The 17,503-nt window shown below is 40.6% G+C and overlaps 1 protein-coding gene across 14 annotated transcripts in view; it reads right to left on the reverse strand.

Moving 5' to 3' along the window:
• Positions 1 to 2,822: 2,822 nt before the first annotated feature.
• Pphln1 (periphilin 1) overlaps positions 2,823 to 17,503 on the reverse strand; it is a 92,550-nt gene continuing 77,869 nt past the window's right edge. For 5 of the 14 annotated variants that reach the window (XM_029469709.2, XM_085831731.1, XM_085831729.1 and 2 more), the window contains one exon: positions 2,829 to 3,426. In XM_029469709.2, the coding sequence (XP_029325569.1) occupies positions 3,232 to 3,426 (195 nt within the window). In that variant the 3' untranslated portion in view covers positions 2,829 to 3,231. Of the gene's footprint in view, positions 3,427 to 17,503 lie in introns of all 14 variants that reach the window. The other 9 variants (XM_085831727.1, XM_085831725.1, XM_029469707.2 and 6 more) reach the window with 4 other exon arrangements.

Consider the following 17,503-nt stretch of genomic DNA (forward strand, 5'->3'; position numbering starts at 1 on the left):
GAGCTCCTCACACCTCTCAGTCTGAATAAATCCTATTTCTCAAGTTGCACTTAAAGGTGAAGTCAGCTTCAGGCTGACAAGCACCAATACCTATAGCATGCCAAGCTGTGAACCAGACTGGTACAGAGAGCCCGGTTACTGCTCTGCAGGAGTGACGGCAGCTCAGGAAGAAGACATCCAGCCTCATAGTTCAGCTCTGTAATTACTTAGTGTCACTGGGCCAGGCACTATGAGGACTGGCTTCTGTAACATCAAAATTCCAGAAACCGTCCAAGTTAACACAGCACCTCGATCCTCCGACTTCTACCTGGCTGTCGAGTGGTGAGCTGACTGGTAGAGTCATTGTGCAGGCACAGATGACTCCAGTCCCAGGAACCAGGAAAAACGAGAGGAGACAAGTTTCTTACTTAGTATCGGAAGCTTTATTTTGCGTTTTACAGTATCTGCTTTCCCCATATTGATCATCAAGGCCTTATGGTGAGGCAATGAGAACTTAGCACATGAATCAGGTCTATTGAAAAACAATGGATAATTTACAAACACGTCTCTATAGAATCAAAAACATTTTATAAGACACACTCTAGTACACATGAATTTTAGATGTCAAAAGGCATTTAAAAAAAACAAAGATGAACGAAACCTTTAACACTGTGGAGCCTGGCAGAACAGCGTGGACGGCAAGCTGGACACAGCTTCGAAGGCCGAGTATGAGTAGAAGAAGAGGATTACTGGCTGGGCCTTCACTTAAATAATTTATCAGTAAGAGTCTCTTTTTAAATGAATGTTTCTACCAAGTGAACTTTTTTTTTTTTTTGCCTTGGTAGCTCATCAAATTTTATACGTATGCTTGTTAACAACTTGATTTAAAGAGCTGAGAATTAGTGGAAGGGAAAAAGGAAAGTGGCTTGTAGTCTTACTGAAGTGGCCGGCATTGAGCTGCACATGCACAGAAGGGGAGTGTGCACATAAAAGGGATGCAAAGACTCAATGCCAAAACTTACACGTGTTCTCACTTGGGGAATTTAAGAAACAAAACAAACAAAAGAAAAACAAACAAAAAACAAAACAAAAAAACCCAAACATGTCCTCAATTAGTTTTAAATTTTCAAAATGACATAATACAAATCTTCACACATCCATTTTAGGGCTCATTAAAATGAACCATTCTGCTATTTCTACTTAAAGTATAATCTGTATGTGGTTTAGTTTAGGGGTTATCTGCAGACAGGCTCAGAGAGGCCACTCAATGGTCATGGCAAGCATTGGGGCTCAGGAAAGCTGAGGCAGGAATCCCGAAAGCTAAAGGCCAGAGCAGGAAAGTTTGAAGCCAGCCTAGGACACACAGCAAAACCCTGTCTCGAATCAAAAAATAAAAAGGACATAAGAAAAATGAAAATGAAAACAAAAGGATCCTGAGCCGGGTGGCCCGTGGCCTTAACGCCAGCATGTAAAAGGTAGGGGTGGGGAGATGTCTGTGAGTTTAAGGCTATCCTAGTCCACACAGAGATTTTCAGGCTAGCTAGAACTATACTATAAGACCCTGACCAAAAAAAAAAAAAAAGTAGATAGTTTGATTGGGCAGTGATTTTTTTTAAAGGTGCCTAATGTCACAAATTTAGTATTTTGCCTCAATGAACCAGGGACCAGGAAGTGAGCAAGAGATCCTAATTGTCTCTTCACCAATCCACTGGCTCACTCAGGAGCTGCAGGCAGCTGTGCTGGCCTCAGTGTTTTCTGAGGATACTTGTGAGTAGTGAGAACCTCTAAGCCCACAGAACTGAGATCACGGAGATGGACAGAGTAATCTATAACTTAATCCCAAGCATGAGTGCCTTGGCAGGTCCCTTTTTTGATATAATGTGGGCCTAAAACATAACTTAAGTGATCTGTATATTCTAATTTTTTATTATATCCATGAGATGGGTTTCTGAGACATCTCAACTTAATAATCATCTTGCATCTCAGATTACCTCTCCTGTTAGTCCATAATATTGTCTAGAGAGAGCAGTTAGGAGCCTTAAGAGCACTTCATAGAAGAGATGAACTGAGAGTTTACTGACTTGGGAGAAGAGTTTGTTCTAACAGATCCTTACAGATTTTCAAGTGCATTTTTTCCTATATTGAATAAGAACTATTCTCAGAGCAAATATTGAATGATAGCAAAGTTCTAACTCATTAAGACAGCATATTTTGACATCACCAACTCAAAATGCTAAAGGTACCACTATTGTATGCAATCTGGAATGATCTTAACTATAAATTAAACTCCTGAGACCAAATGATCACTACCGTTAGACTGTTTCGACCCCCGAGTCCCAACAATAACACAGAGACTTTTTATTATTTATGAATGTGGAGGCCTTATAGCTTAGGCTTGTTCCCAACTAGCTCCTATGACTTAATTAATCCATTTATTTTGGTCCACATTTGTCATATGACCCGTTATCTCTCTTTCAGTCCCTGAAAGTCAGACTTCCTTTTGTCTGAGTGGCAAATTCTCTGCACAAATTCTTCCCATAGTTCCTATCTCTGCCGTGATGCACAGGCCACCAGTGTTTACTAAACCAATCAGAAGGTGATGGAGAGGAGTGTTTACAAACTACAATGAAGGTGCTTAGCAATTAAAACAACAATACTAAAGTCCCAAGAGTATTCAGCTGGGAAAGAAATTAACATCTGAATACAGCAGTGGTGGATGCAAGCCTTCAATCCCAGCACTCGGGAGGCAGAGGCAGATGGATTTCTGAGTTCGAGAACAGCCAGGGCTATACAGAGAAACCCAGTCTCAAAAAAAAAACCAAAAAAAAAAAAAACCAAAAAAAAAAAAAACAAAAAAAAAAAAACAAAAAAAACAAACACAAAACAAAATAAAAAAGACAACCTTTACATGGTATGCAAACAGATGATCATAGAACATCATGGAAGACTATGGAACATGAGTTAAATACAGGGAGCTGCTCTCCAGAACTGCCTTTTTTTTTTTGAACATTAAAATAACTGAATATTATTTTTGGAGGGAGGAAATGTATGAAGATAGATTAGAATATTCTACACATAGGGGAAACATTCTAATTAAGATACTTTAAAAGCTATTGTAGATGTTTATTTAGTACTAGAAATGTGCTTAGCTATCATAAAGTATTTTTTCTTCATCACAAAATAGTAAGGATTTACACAATCCAAGGAGAAAAAACAATCTAAAAAAAACTTTTGACCTGGGTACTTCTTCTTCTAAAAAGGGTCTCCAAAATCCTGAGTAGAATTATCATACTCAGTAATGAAATGCTTGAGTTCTTCCACGCAGCGCTCACCTATCTCGTGTAAGTTCTGCCTCAGTGCAAACTGGATAGACTTTTCTAATGAGGGATCTTTTTCAATCAGCATTTTCACCACCATCCCGAAAGTCTCGCAGTCCTGTCGGTAAACCTAGGATGGCAAAACACATTTGGATTAGATGAGTGAATTAAGCCCATGGCTGGCTGAGCCGGTAGAACTCAGCTGCTGAAACCTGTAAGGGAGCTAAACCTGTAAGACGGCTGAACCTCCCCTGTACCAGCACAGCCACAGAGGGAACCTGCCGTGGATATCAGCTCACAACTGAGTAAGCAGACAGACAGACAGACAGACAGACAGACAGACAGACACACTCATCACTGAGAAAAGCACAGGGCTTTACACTTGGGTTAGGTAAAGAAGGTAAGGACAAAAGAAAGGCAAACAAATCCTCACTCATTTGTTATGAGAAGAAAGGTTTTGTCGGGTGTGCTAGCCATACATTTAACCCCAGTAGAGGCAGAAGGATCTCTGAGCTGAAGGCCAGTTTGGTCTACATAGCAAATTCTATCTCAGCCAGAACTACTACAATAGTAAGACACTGACTCTGATGAGGGGGGAAGAGGGCGCGGAGGAAGGAAAGAGTTTCTGAACTTCGGAGTCTCTGAATCACAACCAATCAACTAATCCAAAATTGTTTGGAATCCAACAAAAAGCTGTAAGAATGCCAAGCATCTGTCTGAGGGGAAGCACTTTGCCTACAAATATTATCTAAAGCCACCAAATAGGGTTAAGATTCAAACAAAAAATCATGCACGCACAGATGTGTACACTGCATCCATGTATATATAACATGTGTTGTGTGTTCTTTAATAAATATACTTTTATTTCAAAATATGCAAACTTTATCACTAGCAATTAGATATTTACTGCACACTAATTGTGTATTTCCTCTACACTAAATGTGTGTGTGTGTCTATACACACTGAGTGTTGATGGATCTGAACACACAGAGGATGGCAGTCAGAGGACAGCTCTGTGGAACTGGTTCTCTTCTCCTGCCTTACATGGGCTCACAGAACTGAATTCAGGATGTCCAACTGTGTAATAGGATTTGACTGCTTAAAAACAGTGGTTTAGGGGCTGGAGAGGTGGCTCAGCGGGTAAGAGCGCCGACTGCTCTTCCAGAGGTCCTGAGTTCAATTCCCAGCAACCACATGGTGGCTCACAACCATCTGTAATGAGATCTGGCACCCTCTTCTGGAGTGTCTGAAGACAGCTATAGTGAACTTAGATATAATAAATAAATCTTAAAAAAAAAAAAAAACCAGCGATTTAAGGACTCAATAAATTTATGTTGTTAAATTTTACTAAACTCATTATCATGATCTTGAAATTAATTCACAAAGGGAGGTGTGATGGTGTGAGTCACAAAACCTGATGCAGGAGAACCATGCCTCAGTTTTAGGGCAACCTGAACTATAGAACAGGTTCAAATCCAGCCTGAGACCCAGAGCACACAGGGAGGGAGGGGAGGAAGGGAGACAGACTGATCAGTTCCAAGAAAATTAAAACATTTTACAAAATGACATGACACAAAGTACAATATATAAAACCCATATCTGTGATTGGGTAAGGAGCTGCCTGCCAAGTCTGAGGGCCTGAGTTTGAGCTCACATGGTAGGAGAGAAACAACTCCTCTGAATTCCATACAAGCATGTATGCATGGATACATACATATCTCACACATACACACACACACAATTATGAAATTGGCTTGTTAGCAATAAAATGCACGCACACATACTCACACAAACTTTCCTAATGATCACATCTGTTTAAAAGCTATCAAGTTCAACTCAACCATTTATTCCGGTTTATCCCGAGGCTTCCAGGACATGGAACCAGTATTAGTATCTTGCAAACCAAACAGAAACAGTCTATTAGTCACGTTCACTACCTGTAGTACTGAGGCAACAGCCACATTACAACTGGTCTTACAGAATGTGCTCCCCAAGTCAGGCCACCACAGTCCTATGCAAGAGTAGTCTCAGGATGCTTGGGTGTCCTGCCTGGAGGTAAACCCCAGCAAACACAGTTACATAATAACAGCACTCATCTCACACCAACCACAGGTCTCAGAGGAATCCTTTGTGGGTGGCCTACATTTTACTGGCTTTAAAAAAACATATAACAGATGCACGAGATAAAGATACTGTTACACTGAACAAATCTACAAAGTCTTAAATACCAATGTGCTTCTTAGTTAAACCCCATCACAGAACACAGTTGGGCTGCATATCTACATATGTAAAAAGCATGCTGAAACTCCCAATACTGAAGTCATGACTGTCACAAGCCACAAGCAATTTTTGCTTAGTATATGTTTTTATTAAAAGTCTTCTTTGGGGGGATTCTGGAGAGATGTCTCAGAGGTTAAGAGAACTCACTGCTCTTCTGAAGTTCCTGAGTTCAATTCCTAGGACCTAATGGCAGCTCACAAGTGTCTGATGCCATCTGAGAGTATGCAGATATACATGCAAGCAAAATATGCATACACGTGGAATAAATTAATTTAAAAAATAGGTTTTAAAAGTCTTTTTAAAATTATTTACTGGAATACAAAAATGTTTGTACATTTTTCTACAGAAATAACCAAAACTATTGAAAGCAACCTAAGTCTCTATTTGAGGGAAGTTTAAAAAAAAAAAAAAAAGACTTTAATGCACATCAGATAGGAAATAGTTTTAGTTAAAGGAAGACCTCGCCCTGTAACATTTTATAAACACAACCTGAAACTGTCAGAAACCTATTTCCGAAATCTGTTCCACAGTAAATCCAATCCATGACAGGAAGGGCGCAGCTCTCTGTGGCAGAGCATGTTTGCTTATGGTCCCTAGTTGGAAATGCATCAATAACCTGCAGATCTGATAGCTATAGGCCACACAGGAAGACTCTATTGCTGTTTTTGTTGTGTTTGGACCTGATCAAAATAGGAGGCAGGTCAGTGTGCGGGTGGGGGGTTACACATACTGCACAGACAGCTACATTTGTCCGCAGAATGAAAACATCACCCAAAGTGGTTTCACAGCCCTTTATTATCTAGGCCAGTGTTAACCAAATTTTACATAGAACTTCTAGGAATAAAAGAGTATATTAAAACAAACTAGATAACATTTTAGTTACTAATTATACATCCAGATCATATATAAGGCTTTTCAGGTAAATATAAAAGACACCTTGGCAAAGCAAACTCAACAGCAAACCTGCTCTATTAAAGCGGCTGGGGCTGGACAGACAGCTGAGCTGGTGGAGCTCCTGCCACGCTTGCAAAATTGACAGCACTGTAGCAAGTAATCCAGTGCTGCTTCACTATCCAACAAGACTCTTTCCTCTGCTGTTGCTTCCTCATCATCTCATGTGATTTCCTTTAACCAAACACATTTGCTTAACATGCTTCATGTCCTGCTTCAGGAGGGTCCTATCCTCATGACAGAGGAAAGCGGAAATGATTCATACCCTTAGGAAGTACCAACAATCTGTCAGAGATTAAGGTTTTTTTGTCTGTTTGCTTTCTTATAAATCTAAGAATTGAACCCAGGGTCTCACCTGTGTTAGATAAACACTCTAATTACCTCTAGCCTAGTATAGTTACAAATAATACACAGGCCAAAGACGGCTCAAGGGAAATTCTATAACATTATGAATTAAATACAAATAAAATATCCAAATTCGCAATGGGTGAAAAAACTGTATTTATAGAAAAATGAAACAATTGAGTATTATTAGAAGACAGAAAATTAGTAGTTTATGACACTAGAAATAAAAGATAAAATTCAAATAACTAGATGGAAAAGAAAATATTACAGAAAAAAAAAACTTAAAAACAGGAAATAAGGGCTGGAGAGATGGCTCAGTGGTTAAGAGCACTGGCTATTCTTCCAAAGGTCCTGAGTTCAATTCCCAGCAACCACATGGTGGCTCACAACCATCTGGAATGGGATCTGATACCCTCTTCTGGTATGTGTGAAGATAGCTATAGTGTATTCATATACATAAAATAAATAAATCTTAAAAAACAAAACAAAACAGGAAATAAGGGGTAGAGGAGATGGCTCAGAAAGTAAGGCCTTGCTATGTAAGCATGCGGGTTTGAATTGGATTCCAAATAGCTCAGTGCACTCACTCCCCAGCAGTGAAGATCTCTGAGGCTGGCACACAAGCCTAATCCTCACTCAAAGCCTTAAGCAGAGGCTGGAGAGACGGCTCAGTGATGAGGAGTGCTCCCTCCTCTTACTGCGTTCATACCCAGGTTTCATCCAGGCTCACGGCTCACAGCAGCTGGCACTAAGCTTTCTGTTCTTTGTACTCACGCACACATATCCCACCACACACATTACAACTAATACAGATTATTTATTTGTTTATGAACTGGAGAGTGACTGAGGAAGACACCCGACCCCATGCTCTGGCTTCCTTATTTATGTACACACATAAAATAAATGAGGAGAATCAGTGCAGAACCAAACGGTTTGGGCTTCTCTAATATTGAGACAGGGTGTCATTTTAGCACAGGCTAATCTCTGAGCCTCTACTCTGCAGTGGAGACTGACCTGGAAATGCTGCTGCTGCTGTCTCCAGCCCTGGAGTGCACAGGCATGGAATTACATGTAATGACCACCATGCCCTGTTGAGCATGGAACCCAGGCTGTAAGCATCCTAGGCAGGCACTCTTACAAGGAAACTACACCCCCCAAAACCTGGCTCTTTGAAAAGAAAGCAAAACTGCTAACTAACCAACACTGGAAAGGAGAGAAGACAGAAATTACTTGACTTCAAGGATATTCACTAGCAAATAAAGGGATATTATAAACTATCTTTTTACTAATTAGATGAACCGGGCCATTTCCCTGAAAGACATAATTTGCTAGAAGTCTTAGAAGAGACAGTTACTATCTGAACAAGCCTATACCCACCTCACAACACTCATTCACAGAGCAGACAGTACACCCAGATGTTCCACTTGAGGGGAATAGAAGAGAATCTCCAAGAGAATCTTCCAAGAAAACAGGCAGAAGTCCTCCCTAACTCACAAAAATCTCCTATTTGAATCTACCAGCTCTGGGATGCAGACTCTGGGACTCAGTTAACAGCGCAATCAACACTGGTTTGCCAGCCACATCAATGCCAAATACTTGGAAGAGGAGCAACTCCAAGGAGAAAGGTTATTCTAAAAAGTTTCTGCAAATAAAAACTATTTAAAGATTAGTATACTAATTAAAAGAATCAGTATAAATTAATTTTTCTTAATTTCTGTGCGTAGTTTTCAGTGCCTATGTCCAATCACCGATTCAAGGATTAAATGAGACAGTACAGAGCATTCACAAGAGAAAGACCCAAAGAAGAGTATGTATTCTGTATCAGAAACAGTGATAGGAGAGGGAGCGTTTCTGTTTTGGATTTAAGGCTGCTGGCCACAGTGGATTCTCAGGAAGCAGAGGGGAGGAATTTTAGTTACTGCTGGGCTCATTTTTCCTTTATTTACTCTAGCATTGGGGTGAGCCTTTCACCTCAACAACCAAGTGAGGAAATTCTCTCCTAGGCAAGCTAGAGATCTCTGACTCCATAGTGAGACGCTGTCTCAGAACCAACACAGAATGTGAAGAGTGGTGGGTACAGGGTTTTCCATGCTTAGTCATTTCCAGGGATAAAGTCAGTACTGGGTGCATCAGTCAGAAGCTGGGGGTGAGCCTGGACCTGGGGTAAGGGGAGGGAGAGAGGCACGGACACCATAATCATTAGCAACAATGAAGAAAAAAATCATTCCTTTTCCATTCCTGTAAAACAAAAGTCAACGAATGTTGAACGGACAGCAAAAGCTTTAGAAGAACAGGTAACATAAGGGCCAAATAAGGTCGTCAATTATTAGTCACAGAAGACACAATAAGAAAAGTGATAGCAAGAAAAAGTACCAGCACCAATGCTAGGCAGTTTATACACCAAGACTGTCAGTCAAACGCCTCCAAAAATTATAGAAACAGTCAAAGCACAGTGACTGAGGTCAGGAAATAAATGGCAAAACATGAGACTGTTATTGGGGGTGACAGCAGTTATAAGACCGTGCTGCTCAGTAGTGTACAGAGGCCATCTATAGCTGTACACTTATACTGGTATTAATGAAATAACATTAAAGCCAAGTCAGTTTCAAATTCTAGTGCCTGTTACATCAACCAACATGTGTGTCAAGTACGTCCAGTCCTGCAGGAATTCTAGAGGAGGAAAAAGCAAGAGCCGAGTAGAGAAGATGAATGGTGGAAATAAAAATGCTTATCACTGTTAAAGGAGTGCTGAAAAATATAACCAGTGCTGGGAAGTCTGCTGCAAACTTTGATTCAAACCTGAAAATGAGCCAGGCATGGTGACACATGCTTTCATTCAGCACTCAGGAGGCAGACACAGATGATCTGAGCTTGAGGTCAAACTGCTCTACAAAGTGAGGCTAATTAATTAATAAAAAAGATGGAAATATAAAAATGTATGTTAAGAAAGAAAGTCCAACTGGGGCATAGACATCCCAAGTATTTAACAGGTTAACAGCAAAAATTGACAGCACCAGTTAAGATGCAGACCAGTTTAAACATCTAATGTGTGTGTACAGAGATGCAAAATGCATGAAAACTTTACAGCCTATGTTGCTTCTAGTATTGTTGTTAAAAAAAAAAAAATCTTTTTAGCATTTCTGCCTCAAAGCTGCAGTCCCACTGCTTTTTATAAGCAAGCTAAGAATGTATATATCTCAACTAACATTCATTATGTGTATAAATGATAATCACAAATTCTCATATATAGCCTACTATTTACACATACATGCATGTGTATATGCATGCATGCATGCATGCTATACACACACACACACACAAGTTCTAAAGGCTGGTGTATAGCTGCTGATGGTCTAGCATGTGCAACCGTGTATAGCTGCTGGTGGTCTAGCATGTGCAACCATGTGTAGCTGCTGGTGGTCTAGCATGTGCAACCGTGTGTAGCTGCTGGTGGTCTAGCATGTGCAACCGCCCTGATGCCCATGTCCTGCACCACAGCATAAACAAACAAAACAAAACTAAACTAAATAATTTCAAAATGAAGTTTATCTGTGATGTTTTCATATTTTATACATAGAACACAGTCACAAATATTTAACCCTACACACTGGCATATATACTCATGTGGGCAGCTTAATCTGTTGCAAAGCACTAAGGCATACATGAAAGTGTCTCATCATGGTCTACACATCCGTAGCTATGCACCCATATGCACAGTTCTTTTCACTAGAGGGAATATCTCATTGGGGTCTATACATCCATAGCTACGTGTCCCATGTGCACACTTCGTCATTACTCCTTAAACAGAATTCTACATTGAACTCTGAATTTCAAGTAATCTAGAGATGTGATAACATACATGAATGTTATACAGGTGGGAGGCAGGAAGGGGCAGGGATCTTGTTGGTAGCAAGCAGGGTTAAAGCAAAAGTACTGACCCACTGCGACAGCGCAGTATATCTAAGACTACTGCTTCTTAGGGTCTTAAGTCTGGACATGGCACTGGAATAAAATGGGTTTGAAACACAGGAAAAGCAAAGTTTACATTAAAAACCCAAACAAAGTAAAAGAACAACAAAATAACTTCCCGGGCTGGGGACAGCTCAGTAGACAGACTGTCTAGCATACACAGTGCCCTGTTGAGCCTGGTGATGGACAGCTGTGATGAGCAAATTCTCCCACTTCCATGTCACTGGGCGAGTGATGGGATTACCGACATGCAACACTGAGTGAGGCTCTTTACATGGTCTGAAAGCTGTCTCTGGCCATCAGGCTGGGGCAGCTCAATGCTGTGGAAGCTGCTGAGCTATCTCACTGGCGCAAAAGTCTATAAAGTCACACATTACCTATGTCAAGGATCCAGGTAGAGCTTGGGGAATGAAAACTTACGTATTAGTTATATGCCTATATTTGTGTGAATGAGAATTGCTGAATATCATTCAATATTTCTGGTTGTAACAAATTGAGGGCAGATGACAATACTACAGCTAAATTGAAATTCTACAGGAAGTCTGCAGGGCTAATCATCTTTGCCACATGTATTTTCACTCCACAGTACATTCTATTGAATGGATATTTTTCAAAGTTGAGCTACTGGTGCACAAAAACTGCCTTTAAAAAAAAAGATTTATTTATTTATTATATGTAAGTACACTGTAGGTGTCTTCAGACACTCCAGAAGAGGGTACCAGATCTCATTACGGATGGTTGTGAGCCACCATGTGGTTGCTGGGATTTGAACTCAGGACCTTCACAATAGCAGTCAATACTCTTAACCGCTGAGCCATCTCTCTAGCCCGGCTTTTTTTGTTTAGCAAAATCACCAGGACTAAAATAATAAATAAATTTGGAGTAAGAAAAACAGGGAAAATCAGAAATAAAACCTTTTGTTTGGATAACTGTCACCAAATATTCAATTGGTTCAAATAAAATAAGGGTCAAAGGTCTCCCACCTCCTCATGTGAGCCCAAAGCCCTGCAGATGGTTGTCTCCTCTCTAATTCTCCTCTCACTGCATTGCCATGTGCTTGTGCAGATAGGATAGATGAGAGGGTTTCCATAGAAGCACATCCTGGAAAAACGCATTAAGCCACTCTCATCTCCAAACACATTTCCAGGACCACATGACAGTAAAACACCAACTTTAAAATGATGTGACTCCACCAATCGGGGGTTTAGTGTATATATATACTGTGAAACTTAAAGCCCAGAAATTATTATTTATAGTCAGGATTTACCTCTTGAGTAAACACCAATCATCTGTAACTTAACTGGTAAATTAGACTATTATTTTAAAAAGGAATATTTACATGTGTTTCAAGGTACGAACCGCAGTGGTGAAGCCAGTTTCTGCTATGCAACCTTAATGACTCTGGCTCTGCATCTGTGGCTATAGGTTGACAGGGCCTAAGCAATCCAATACTGTGCACTTGGAGTTCTCACCACCAACAATAGATACAATGAGAAATGTTGTAAGAAAACAAGATTAAAGAGGGATAATATAGCTTTTGTAAAAACCCAAAACAAAACAAAACCAAGTTTAGAAATAGTAGCATTCAGGGTGGTACCATGTAAAGTGAAAAGGATTACATGTTATCAAGATAAAGCAATAGTTAAAGAGAGATGTTTCTAGTTTCTGCTTTTGTCTCTACTGTGTAGCTATGACTGAAAGGCTCTGGAATTCTCTCTCAAATATTGAGTCATCTCCAGTGAGTTCAGCAGTTTTTATGCCAAACAGCTGAGCCGTGTTCTCTCAGTGTTCAGGAGTCTAAACAATGGCCATTTCAGCTTCAGAGACAAAGCAGGCCACATTAAACTGGAACAATTACATACAACGTTAAGCCAGATTTGGATGATAATGTACCAAGTTTCTGTTCTAAACAGTAACAGCCATTCTACTCAAGTGCACAGCACACTGTCAACAGGCCAAATGAGAAGCAGGTTAAACAGTCTGCTAGCCTTCAAATGATCTCCCAAAGACAGAATTACAGATGAAGATTCAAATCCAATACTTTGTATATCAAGCACCAACTGTTAAAACCTTGGAAAATACAGTCTTCATATCTATGTGCATGCCACAAAGGGAAAAAAAATACAAGAACTGCCAGAGATAAGGGTGAGTATCATTTTCCTTCTATTAAAAAAAACAAAAAAACAGAAAAGAAGGAAGGTCTGCAGTACTTGTGCATCTATACTAACAATAAAAATGTAACACATAATTCATCTTCAAAACTGAAGGAAAAAAAATAAGCCTCACTTTTAAAACTTCCATAGATATGGCTACTCTTTTTAAGAGGTGGATCACAGCACTGAGAGTTTTAGTAAACTGTAATTGAAATACAACAGAGCTATGATGAAGTCTATGGCCACAAAATCTCTAGGCTTGGGTGCTGGGAGCCTCTTCCCTAATTCTTATTTTAAGGACTACTACAGTGCCTTAGCTCCTTGGACTTTCCCAAGGGACTAGAAAAATACCACGAAATACCAGCTTTCCCCTGGTATAAATTACGCTGTATTGCGCATGGTTGTATTCCACTCTCTTCCCACAGTGGTTTTCTTCATGCTTTGCCCAATGGACTAGTCTGAGGTGTAGACTCACTCTGCACCTTGGGCCATATGAATAGCACAGCGCCACCTATCTGTCAATGGCACGAGGCTTAGTGCCATTGATAATTCATTCCTAAAGTAGAGCCAGTGCCATCCTTACCTTATGAAAGTAAAAGGGGGCTGCAGGAACACCCAGACATAATCAATCACATCAAGAGAGCCGCCCAAGAACTCCATTTCCATCTCCACAGGGGCTCTTGGGACTCAAGTAAAGCAACTTTACTTGATAAGTCAGCCACCTTGCCAAAATCAATGCACAGAGGGAGACAGAAGTGAGACTGGACGTGTTCGGTACTGGCAATTCTAGTCTGTGAGGGTTCAAAGAAACTACTATAGTTCCAGCCTACATGCCACAGACTAGCACACCCCCCCCAACACTTCACATGACCAGATAGTAAAACTAAGCCCCAAATATTTAGGAGCACTTTCCTTCGTGTGAAAATTAAATTATGAACTGCCATGGACACTTCTTGCTGAAAACGTTAAATATGAAAGTAATACTTTGACCAGGCAGTGGTGGCGCATGCCTTTAATCCCAGCACTTGGGAGGCAGAGGCAGGAGGATCTCTGAGTTTGAGGCCCGCTTGATCTACAGAGTGAGTTCCAGGACAGCCAGGGCCTCACAGAGAACCTTTCTTTCCATCATCCTCTGAATGCACAATGATCAATGTCTGAGGCTGAGTTACAGGCATACGTTGGTTTTTATCACTTGCTTCCTTCTTTAATTCTAAACTGTGCAGCATCTAGTAGCTCATGAAGCTGATCAAGAATTAAAGGTTAAAAAGAGTTCCAGCTCTCTTTTTTAATGAAATCATTACCTTTGCTGAATTAGTGAGCATCTTTGGTTGCTTGGCACCATGCAGAATATTTTCCCTTGGTCACCAGCAAGGTTGACCACTTGGCTAATGAAGCAGCTTGGCGTGGCCTGTGTGTCCTTACTGTCAGGAAGGATGCTAGGAATCGTCGGAAGACGTGCAAAACCGCAATTACTCAATCCACTGTGAACTCCCTACTCTCTGGTCGACTTCTCTATCAGCACACAACACATTGAGTATTCTAAGTCCTTTCCACACCCAATGCAGGAACTCCAGCGGTCAATAGGACTCCCCTCTTTCCTATCTTGTTTCCCTATGCTCTTAGTAAAATTGCTTCTTTCTAACTTATCTTCGTTTCACCAAAAAACAAAAATCAAAAACAACCCCCCTCAGACCACTCTGTTCCATTCAGGAAGGGCTGCTCTGAATTTTCAAAGCGAGCTCCTCTTGCTTTAGTAATTACTCTGTTTATCTTCAGTTTCCCTCCCACCCTTACACAAAACCAGCTCCAGTCTCCCCACACCACCCAGGTGTAATGCAAACATTATCTCTGTAGCTAAACTAATCTGTCCAATGCCAACTGATCCCAATGTGCCTGCGCTCCACATTCATCCATAAGCTATTCTGTGCATCACACAACTGTTCTCAAATCAACCTCCACCCCGACCATGCTTATATAACCACGGTGGGAGATGTACTAATTGTTTTCTACAAGATTCAGTAAGTATACTTACACTAGCTCTGCTTCTCACTCGTCATCTTCCCATCTAACCATCATCAACCGTGGGATCTATAGTAATTTGAATAAGTCAGGATGAAACAGAATCCTTCCATTCTGCTGGTCCCTCACTACCAGAAATGGAGCCGTACAGAGCCTTCTTGGGTTCTGAGTTATTCTAGTAGGGAGATGTCATTTCCCCTGGAAATCCATGTAAACTCAAATTTCACATCCCAAGCCCTCAGGGAACGTTCTAAACTGAGTGAGAGTTAAGGGAACGGCAGCTGAGCTAAAGCCCCAGGACCTCAGACTCTGTAGTTACTTGGTATGAATTATAAAATGCTTCTTAAACACAGGCAAGCCCAAACATGAGGCTTTACTCTTACATAAAAGTGGCTGGTTAAAAAAATGTTTTCCATACCACCATTTTTTTTTTAATGATTGCAGGCTAATGCAAAGCCAAAAAGCAGTAAATAAACAGGAAGTCAATTGACTTAATTGAAACTGGCCAGGCACAAAGGGAATCTTGCTTGTTACAGAGTGCTTGGTTTTAAATTTTTTACCCAGAGAAAAGATATTTATTGATTGTGCTTTATGATTCATGCAGTTAGTAGTTAGTGACTACCTGCCAGTTATACAGACGCAGTACGTGTCCTCCAGAGTGCTGCCTCCCTCTACTAGGTAGAAATCAACGTTCCTTAGGCAAGTACCTTTGCTTTAGTCAGCTGACAGAGTCCCTTTTAACAGCACTAAAGCGGTATCTGCAGGACCCTGCCCTGTGCAGTGTGGTTCTGCTGCTAGTTAACTGAGGCCAGTGGACATCAACACTACAGGCAATCTCCACAGAGCTGCTTTTGAAGCTGACCTAAATCTCTCCTGTGCTGTCATGAACTTATGATATGGTGGAAACATAATGAGAAGATTAATATAAGAAATTATGTGGTCTAACTGATCTTGACAACAGGAAGGAAAAAGAAGGTTTTTATTTCAAAATATATTTTCTTTTTATACATAGTTTCTTATAATGTGTCAGGATATGGATCTTTTGAAAAATGGGCTATATTTAAGATAATTTATGCCTGCTAGTTACATTAAAGCCAGTAAGTTGTAAAATGTCCTCCCTGCTGGGCACGCTGGTACACACCTTTAACCCCAATGCACAGGAGGTCAGAGGTACCTGGAATAAGAGAGGCACTCCATAGGCATTCCATAGTAAATGTTTATTTACATCTTGAGAAAATGTGACTGAGAGGCGGGGAAGGAAGGAGAGAAAACAAGTAAGAAAGAAAAGAGCAAACCAGGAATGGTAGAAGGTTAGGTCTACCTCATGTTAATCCTACCCTACGTATGGGCTACACAGCAAAGGGAGGGAGCAGAAGACGCAAGAAGCCCGGAGTCCAAGCCCCGGCAAAGGAGTTCTATAAAATACTCAAGAAGGATCCAAAAGTAATCACTACCTCAGAGCTGCTAAGAAACACACAAGCACTACTTAACCTTCGCATAAGTACTTGGGATTTCCGATCCAGGGGTGGTTTTCAGACAGGGTGTAAATCCTGCTACAGAACCAGTTCTTAATTACATTTAACAAATGTGCAAAGAGGCTCTGAGCCCATAAAGCACACAGCTTCAACTACACGGTGCTTTACAAACGTCCTTAATGCTTTCTGTAGCGACAAAGAAAACTACTGAGGTTAAAGTAAACAGGATTGAGTAGCAGGGACAGTAATTTACTACCAGAGAAAGTCTGTCACACAATGCTGAATAGTGACGTGAGTGGCCTGCACTTGATCTTGCCTTACCCGAACATTTACCTAACAGCTGCCTGCATCCCTGGGGGCAGCATCCCCAAGAAAGGTCTAGCATGGACTCCTCATAGTTTTTACCTTTACAGAATGGTTCTTATAAAATTTTAAGTGACACCGTCTATATTTTTTTTTTACCAAAACGTCATTCAGCTTATTAGGGTCTAAAATGACTAATAAAAAAAAAGGTAGAGCCTTAATTTTGATACTTCCAAAGTGATAGATTATCTGATACTAAGTTATCTCCTTCCCTTCAACCTTGCCACACAGTCAAGGATGGCCTTGCCCTCCTCAGCCTCCTGCCTCCGTCTCCTGAGTGCTGGACTGCCAGCAGGCTGCACCACACCATGTTTCTGATCTGCTGGGGAAATCAAACCCACTGCCTCATGCATGCTGGATAACTACCAACGTGGTCAGATCCCCAGCCCCACCTACTTACCTCAAAATGAAAACTTTACCCTAACACTATAGCAGAAAGTTCCTGTAGTCATACCACAAGTAATATTTAACAAGTAAACCATACATTTCAAAAACTTTGCAATTTGGCAAACTAAATGATTTTTTAAATTACTGTAGAAATACAATTTGTTTCAGAGGCAAATCTTGTAAGTTGTGTTTTACTAAATCTATACATGCAAAGTCTGAAGAAGTGGCTGGTAATGGATTGTGACATACAATTGGGTAGACTTGA

This window comes from Mus caroli, unplaced genomic scaffold, assembly GCF_978045245.1.
Source record: "Mus caroli unplaced genomic scaffold, Mus_caroli_1 scaffold_16, whole genome shotgun sequence".
NCBI lineage: Eukaryota > Metazoa > Chordata > Mammalia > Rodentia > Muridae > Mus > Mus caroli.